Raw genomic sequence first — 9290 nt, 5'->3', positions numbered from 1 at the left:
ACGACGCGCCAGGAACTGGGCGGGTTCCAAGCAGCTGGTTTCCCTAAGAGGCGCGGTGGGGGCTTGGGGACTGCACAGCGACACTAAGGCGCCAGCAGCCGCCTCGCCAGATGCCCTTGTGCCTGCCCCTCAGACAGGTGCTCAAAGCAAATAAGAAAACGAAAGAAGCAGGTGAGGGAGTCAGAAGACATTGTAGAGGAGTCCTTATCAAAGTTCTCTAGGTGTTCCTCGCACCCCCTCCGCCCCGTGCCTGCTCTTCGTTGTCAATACCATGGACAGCGCCCGCGAAACCACTCAAATGCGCTTGGATGCCGCTGGCTTTTGGCAGGTCTGGCAGCACTTTGACGCGGATGGTAAGTAAAACAAGCCCCCTGTACATTCAGATGTAGGCGTCGCTAGCTCCAAGTCTTGCTGAAAGGACCTAGAACTTCTGTTTCCCGTAGGTCTTTTCCTGCAGGAAAAGTTGTCTTCCAATGTTGTTAATGCAGTATACCTAACGCAGCGTACCTACTACTGGACTTGCACGTCTACATACTTTGTTCAAGTTCAGGGTGGGAGGAGGGACTTGTTCCCTGCCCTCCCCAACCTGTGACTGTGTACTGATATACCACATAGACAATGACAAATATATATTTGAAACTTGTGGGCTCCAGGATCTGAAGTCAGTCTTCCTTACCTGTGCTCATTTTTACTCAATCACTTTATTGTATAACTCTCACTCTCTCAAAGGGAGGGGTGAATTTGATCAACTTTCAAAAAGACACCAACCCTACTCCCAAAAAATTACTTCAAAATATCTATTTAATTTTGCTTTGTCTTCATTAATAATTAAAGAAACATTAAGAAAATATTTAAATGTTGTTTAATGTGTGTTTTAACCTTGCAAACTAAGATTCAATATTTACATCTATTACAATTCTCCACGATTCCAAAATCCTTAGGTCAGAGTTTATTCTAAAACTCATGTTTATTTGTGGATTAAAATTAATATATAAATAGCTTTCATTTCTCAAGTATTTATATAAACCTCAGCACAGAACATTTACTGTTGAATATGTATTTGCTATTCAAATCTGTTTTCTAGAGGTAGATATTGGCACTTAATTAGAGAAGCAAAGAATGGTATCCATGGGGATTTTATAAATTTCTGATTAAAAGCAAATTAAGATGTTAAATATTAAATACTAAATGTCACATGTTATTCTATATAAACGACTATTATTCATGCATATCTCCTTGCATCTAGAAAAAGGTTACATAGAAGAGAAGGAGCTTGATGCTTTATTTTACCACATGTTGATAAAACTGGGTAGCGAGGTAAGTACTTGTGCCACTAAGCATTAATTTATGTGTCTCTTAGTGAATTACAAAAAGCATCCAATCTTATCTTGATTTGTACTTATTAATTCCATCTGACCTCTTTTCTTCCTTGCATGCAATTTCTCTCCCTCTCCTAGCAACATGGATGGATTTAGGCAGGTTTTATAAACCTGTGGTATTAGATGCTCTGGTCATTGACTTTTAGTGTAACATCTGTCATCCACTCAGATTTTAACTTTAGAGTCAAACAACTTTGTTTTGAATATCTCCTTGGTTATGTCTCTGCTAATGGATTTAAACCTAGAGATAAGGTAGCTCATTTTGTTCAAAAAGGTGGAAAAGATGTTAAGAGCTTTAAGGTTCTGGGTGTTTAATGCATTTGATACTACTTTGATAGCAAATCACAAACAAATCATTCAAAATCATTTTTTCCATTTTCCATTTCATTAGAAGAGAGTGCCTATTTCTTTAGGAATGACAAATCAGGAAACAACCAACATACCCAGAGCCGAAAAATAAATGTAAACTAATCTATCCAGTATCTATCTCCCTTTCTTATGGTAAACCTGGCCTTGAGAGATGTGAATTAACGGCCAATGAGCCCTGTACCAAAGCAGAGGAATAACTCCCACAGAGAGGCAGCAGCCTGGGCTTGGGAGAACCCGGTAAAGACTCCATCAGGGGATGCATGGTAAGGGAAGTAGCTCTAGAGACAGCAGCATTTAAAATGAGGTAGCTTATCCTCAAATATAACTGTCTACGTGGAAGAATATTGAAGCGCATCACACTTTCATGTAGGAGTCCATCATCCTGACTTTCTCTCTGATCTTTCTCTCATCTCTCTCTGATCTCTATTTCTTATATGTTTCTCCATCTGTCTCTCTCCTTTCTCTTTGTTTCTCTATCTCTAATCTGTTTCTCAAGCTCTCTCATTGTCTCTCCTCTCTCTCTCTTATTTCTCTTTTCCTCTCTTTCCTATCTGTCTGTCTCTTCTCTCTTTGCCCTTCATTTCTTGTATTAGTTTCTTGCCTCTCCTTTTCTCTTTCCTTCCTTTATCTCCCTGTCGGTCTCTTTCTGATTTGCTCTCTCTGTAAATGCTAAGGCTCACGGCATTCCAGAACCCGTGAATCTGATGCCATTTGTCAAACATGACAGAAGTATTTGAGGAAAACAAAAAGAGGAAGGCAAAACTTTAAAAGTCTTGGAATAAACTTGGAACTTCACACCTTTTCAGAAGGCTCCTTGCTTTACTGATATAAAGAAAAGGAGGAGAAAAGTTGCTGTAAATGTTGAACTTGGAAATGTCTTATTTTCAGTCATGAGGTGAGGGGTGGGCTGCTACTCAAACACAAAGGTCTGCTCTAGGCTGTGGACCCTGTGAGCTGTTTTGTTCTGGGGCTTTGGCTGACTTTAGAGGCACTGTCGTCATCAGTGAAAGAGAAGAGAGATGCCATCTCTCACAGCTTGGCTGTTCTTACCATCGCCCCTCCCTCAGATTTGGCCTGTCGCCTCACCTCTCACACATGGACAGGCATGGACAGGCATGGTCCTTGGAGAAAAGGAAACAGCAAATGACTCGCCAGTGTACTCTGCAACTGTGTTCCATGCAGGTGTTCCTGAGGCCAGAGGCAAAGAGGCTGGAAGGTTGCAGAGTCCTTAGGCTAGTGGAAATAGAATTTTGGTGTGCCGTATTTGTTAAAATGCAAAGTCCCAGGTGCCTCCTAGGTATTTCAGCCCATTTAGGGTCTGCCTAGGATACTGCATGTACTATAAGTCAGTTTGCATCCCCCACCCCCCTCACCCCGTTCCCTCCAGGAATAGTGACTGCTTGTCAGACAAGGTATTCTAATATAATCAGGCCAGTCCTGCTGAGCTGCGGCTGCAGCCCCAGGCACCTCTCTCCAGCACTTGGCGAGGGAGAAAGCTTTTGGAACCAGGGGATAAACTATTGAACTGTTAATGAGAAATGCTGTCCTCTGCCATTATTTCCTTTCAAAATGCTGAGGCCTTTACCCAGCGGGTATGATTACAGGGCCTTTGGCTGGCCACTCTATGCTACTGGGACAACCAAGACTAAGGAAACTATTCCTAACTCTGGACTTTTTTCCTGCTGAGAAATGAGTAGGCCCTCAGCATGTCCTTAACAAGAGGGCATGTCCCTCTCAACTGGGGAGTAATCACCATTTGTGAGACCTACCTTTAATCAGTGATGTCCCTGTGAGTACAGAGCCAGCAGCAGGGAGGCCTCTGTGATGAAGCAGCCCCTCTGGTGTTGAAGCAGGGCAATCAGTTCTTCTGAGACCTGAATAGCTCCACTTTCCTCCCCCTGATTAGCGGATCACAGAGACCTCAGAAGAAGGAATTTTAAGATTTCTAACAGCAAGCTGCCTGCTAGTCAATCTTAAAGAGCAAGCAGCCTATTTGTAATTACCTGCTCCTCACAGTCTCTGAGGGGATTGACTTAATGGAACCATCAGCCATTCTTGCTGCTGTTTCTGTTACTCACCCCATCCCACCTTTCTTTTTTTCTCAAATGCTCAGAATCAGCCTCTGCACTAGGTCCAGGTCTAGCCAGTCCATTGCAGAGCATCATTTTCTGTGGCTGTGTGTGCATTCTTCACGTACAGACTGCAGCACATCCTGGGCATTTTTCAGGGCTTCAGAGATGATAACCCTGCTGGGGCCTGATGGGAAATTACAACAGAGGGAGCCCTAGACTCCTGTGCTTTAGGGCCAAGGGGTAGTCACTGACTTTGGGGTCAGAGGTCTGAAAGGACAGAAGTCAAGTTTCAAACCAGAGGTATCATACAGAATCTAGCTACAGCCTCTTTGGTTTCATATTTACTTTGAAATCAAATTTCTCACCACCATGGCCTGTGTTAGTGAATTTCTTTTCGGAATGCCTAGTGCATCATAACCACTTATTCAGTCCACTGGTACTATATGTCAGAGACACAGAAATGACTGCTAGCCTGGCAGAACTCTTAATCTGGAAGGTCAAGCTCAAATTCAAAGTGAAGACCCACATTCCTGAGTGATTTCCATTGTGATTTTTCTGTTTGATGCACATACACACCCATACAACCAAACAAACCACACAATCTATGGTGCCAAGAATAAAGAGGCTAATCTCTCTATACTTAGTGGAGAGGAAACCTGGCTGGATAGTGTGCTAGTATTAGGAAGAATACACTTAGCATAACTGATCTGTTCTGGAGTCTAGGAATCCAGCACTGTTTGGCTGCATCCGTGCCTCTCAGTCGTTGCATCAAAATTCACTCTCTGTTGTTGATTATATAAGTTAACTTTCTTTGTAATAACCACGCAGTCCTCTGATGAAGAACAATTTAATGTGCAGAAAAGGTTGTACCAGGAAGGGATATGTGCCATCTTTGGTAGTTCAATGATTACTTTATTTCTTTTTTGGGGGAGGGGAGGATTAGGTTTATTTATTATTAATGGAGGTACTGGGGGTTGAACCCAGAACCTCATGCATGCTAGGCATGTACTCTACCCCTGAGCCATATCCCCCCCTCCCATGATTACTTTATTTCTTTGGTTTCCTCTTTAGTTATTTTCTCCTAATTGTTTTTTCTTTGTTGAATCCAAGATTAATAGAATGAACTCTGGGAAACTGAGGGCCTGGAAGAACTTTTCACTTAAAAATAGAATGAAACTTCTGAATTCTTGGGAAGAAAGTTTCTATGTTCATTACAATAGTCTTTTGTCACAACAAAATACAGAATGATGTTCAAATTTATTCTATTAACACTCTAGTCCCTAAGCTTCTCTTCATTCGTATTTTAGGAGATCACTAGCTATAAATCTTACCTAGTCAGGATTCTGATTAGTGGTTATTTGATTAAGAAACCTCCACCGCCTCTCTCTTGTCTGCAACTTGGTAGGATCACTTTCAATGGCTAAGTAACTTGCCTTCCAGATTAGACTAACATAATTATCAGGCTATACACTCTGAATATTTGACATCCTAACTACATTTTTGGAATCCCAGTGGCTTTAATGTGGTTCTCTCTGACCCACTGTAGGATGCAGTCATGGAAAAAAATGTGCAGAAAATGAAACAACAATTTATGGCTACCCATGATGTCTCTAAAGATGGTCGCATACAAATGAAAGAGGTACTTTCTACAACTGTTACTTTCTTCACTGTACCTTTGTGGACTATAATTCCTTGTGAAGGATAATGAAAGGCTTACATTTGATTGGGAAATTAGAACCCTCTGCCAGGCAGCTGGGTTAGCTAACATTTTTGAAGTACTCTCCTTTCCTTTTTCATCGGCTTAGTAACAAAGGGTAATGATTCTTCCATCATTTTATTTAGGTCAGTCAATATTTATACTTACCTTATAATTGGGGAATTGATATGCTGGAGGCTTTTCAGTTGCTTGATCTAATATTTGTCTCTTACACAGTGGCCTGCTCAAATTCAACCTTGACATAAGGGAAAACCTACTGACAATAAATGAGTTTAAACTTCAGCATCAGCACCCAGTGGAGGCTGGAAAGAACTATCTCTGAATATCATTAAAAACAAAACAGACAGTAGCTGTCTTTACTTGAACTCAGTCCACACTTACTGGGTACCTATTAAAGCAAGGAACTGCATTAAGCATGCAGTGCCTTGCATAGTCTATCTTTAACATGATCGTTTTCCCTTCCAGTTACAGAAAGGTTTACAGTTTAGAAAGGATTTCCACACATTATGTTACTTTATCCCTACAGTAGCTATAGAAAGTAGACATGGAACACTATCCTTATTCTACTGATAAACAAACTGAAGTTACTTTCCTGGCATTATATGGCCAATAAGTGGTTCAAGTGTAACTCACTTATAGGTATCAATCTATATAGGTTTATTCTATATAGCTATGAATCCATACATAAAAATGAGCTGCTATGAAACTAAGACATTTATTTCATAGTCAAAATTGCCTGCTAGACATATTACCTGAAATCTGCACAGCTGGTCTCTTGATGCTGTCATACTTGGACAGTCAATATTATTGATGAAAAGAGCAATTTTTTTCTTCAGAAAGTTATGATAATAAGGCAAGATAATGTCTTCTTATAAAAAATAGACATGTACACCAGGAGGCTACCTTTTCAGAAAACCAATAAGCTAAATTTTAGATTTATCAGTGTAGTTATTTCCAAAATTTTCACTAAAAGGCAAAAATTATTTATGTAACCAAAATCGCATTGTAATTGATGTAAAAGTATTAGTGTATTCATTAATGGAAAGGTAAGTGCAAGCATCAAGCTAGAAATAGCAAAGTATTACTGACTACATGTTCACTGTTGCACTCTCCAGCCCACAGAACAGAGCACAGTGCATAGTGGTGCTCAGTAAGTATTTACCGACTTAATAATAAATGAGTGAAACATGGTAAATAATGAAAAACTATGTCATTACCTTACTAATTACTGGTAGACCTTCCTGAAGCAATGGGGAACGTGGCAACAACTTTGACATCTGTGCCAATCATTCTGTCACGGAGTCCAGCCAATGAGCATAACTGAGATTGTCTGTAGACAAGCTGATGGTCTAGGACTATTCTGGTCACAAGGCCCCTAAAAACCTCATGAGTCTGCAAGTTTAAAGAGCAGCAAGATCTCCCCTACCCTCTCGTCCTATACCCTTCACCATTTCACTTATTCAGATTGTTGTGATGTAAAAATCAGCCCACGTGCACACACTCTAGGTATTTTAGCACAAAACAAAATGGGGAAGAAGTCACACTGAGAGCCAAAATGAGGCTTGGGGATGATCTATGTATTTGATTCATCCAGGGCTTCTCTGTGCCACTGCAGTCAAAACTGAAGACAGAGTGGGTTCTGGAGACTTCGGACCAGTAAATTGTGTTTTAATTTGGTTTCTTAGCCTCTGCCACCCCATGTGAAAAAACACTTACTTCTGAAGAGCAGTTCTCAGTTCCAGTTGACATTGTGTGGGTGGGTAGGAAAAGCATAAAGGCAACATGGTGAAATATGAAAACCTGGGCAAGTGAGTTAACTTCTCTGAGCCTCAATTTCATCATCTTCATCAACATAGCATAGTCACCATTTACTAAATTTTTAATATGTACCAGGGACTTTGCTGAACAGCTTATAAATAGTGCCTCATGTAAATTTTAGTCTTCACATAAGCATCAGGATATAAATATTACCCTCATTTTACAAATGAGGAAATTGAGGCATAATGGTATCAATTAAATTGCTGAAGATCAAATAATAGGGAATAACAGAGAAGGAATCTGGATCCACTCTAAAGCCTATCACATAACAGCATTGTGCTGCCTCCCATTAGTAAAAGGGGGGTATTTATACTTAACTGAAGGATTGGTGTGAGAACTTAATGTGATGATAAATGAAAAGCATGTTGCCGTGTAGCAACTATTCAATGTATGATAGCTGTTATTCACATGATGTGCCCTTGAGCTGACCTATATCCAACTAGAGAATATGAATAGGAGTGTGGGCTGATCATTCCTACAACTTACCAAAAGCATTTGCTCTGGACTTGCTCTTTGGTATTATACAAAATGCTGAGAGAACTACAGTTATAGAAGAAATGATCATTGCTTGAGAGACAACTCAGAAAGAAGATAATAAATACTAAAACACTCTGGGTTTGGCAGTGACCCAGCCAAAAATGCCTATGTGCTAAAATAAATGTTATAATCACATGGGGAAGAAAATGTTACCTTTGTTCATGAGAGCAAGGGAAGTAAATCAATAGAACTGGTGCTCATAGAAAGGTGGATGGTTAAATTTATAACAAGCGAACTTGCTTTTAAAGTATTATATAGACGCTAACAATATAAAAGAATATAACACTTAAGAATCAAGCCAGCCACATATAAATAAATAAGTTTCGAACATTCCCTCACACCATACACAAAAATAAACTCAAAACGGCTTAAATATAAGACAAGACACTATAAATCTCCTGGAAAAAAAACATAGGCAAAACATTCTCTGACATAAATCTCAGCAATGTTCTCCTAGGGCAGTCTACCCAGGCAAAAGAAACAAAAAAATTAACAAATGGCACCTAATTAAACTTACAAGCTTTTGCACAGCAAAGGAAACCATAAACAAAACAGAATGGGAGAAAATATTTGCAAATGACGCGACTGACAAAGGCATAACTTCCAGAATATACAAACAGCTCATCCAAATTAATAACAAACAAACAAGCAAGCAAAAAAAAAAAAAACCCCAATCCAAAAATGGGTATAAGATCTAAACAAGCAATTATCCAATGAAGACATACAAATGGCCAATAGGCATATGAAAAATGCTCAATATCGCTAATTATCAGAGAAATACAAATCAAAACTACAATGAGGTATCACCTCACACCAGCCAGAATGGCCATCATCAAAAAGTCCACAAACCACAAATGCTGGAGAGGGTATGGAGAAAAGGGAACCCTCTTTCTCTGTTGGTAGGAATGTAGTTTGGTACAGCCATTTTGGAAAACAGTATGTAGATTCCTTAAAAAACTAAAAATAGATTTACCCTATATAATTCAGCAATCTCACTCCTGGGAATATATCTAGATGGAACTCTAATTTGAAAAGATACATGCACCCCAGTGTTCACTGCAACACTATTTACAATAGCCAAAACATGGAAGCAACCTAAATGCCCATTGACAGATGACTGGATAAAGAAGCTGGTATATTTCTACAATGGAATACTACTCAGCCATAAAAAGCCATTTGCAGCAACATGGATGGATTTGGAAACTGTCATTCTAAATGAAGTAAGCCAGAAAGAGAAAGAAAAATACCATATGATATCACTCATATGTGAAATCCAGAAAAAAAGACACAAATGACCTTATACGCAAAACAGAAACAGACTCACAGGCATAGAAAACAAACTTATGGCCACCAGTGGGGGAAGGAGGTGCAAAGGGATAAACTGGGAGTTCGAGATTT

General features: G+C 39.8%; 1 protein-coding gene across 1 annotated transcript in view; it reads left to right on the top strand.

The window, feature by feature from the left end:
* The first annotated feature begins 271 nt into the window (after positions 1-271).
* The window catches only part of SCGN (secretagogin, EF-hand calcium binding protein), a 28741-nt gene continuing 19722 nt past the window's right edge, over positions 272-9290 (top strand). The window contains exons 1-3 of the mRNA XM_006198594.4: positions 272-353; positions 1247-1317; positions 5367-5459. Coding sequence (XP_006198656.1) covers positions 272-353; positions 1247-1317; positions 5367-5459 — 246 coding nt within the window. The remainder of the gene's footprint in view (positions 354-1246; positions 1318-5366; positions 5460-9290) is intronic.

This window comes from Vicugna pacos, chromosome 20, assembly GCF_048564905.1.
Source record: "Vicugna pacos chromosome 20, VicPac4, whole genome shotgun sequence".
Lineage (NCBI taxonomy): Eukaryota > Metazoa > Chordata > Mammalia > Artiodactyla > Camelidae > Vicugna > Vicugna pacos.
Note: the sequence above shows the minus strand (reverse complement) of the source record. Positions and strands in the feature narration are given on the sequence as shown.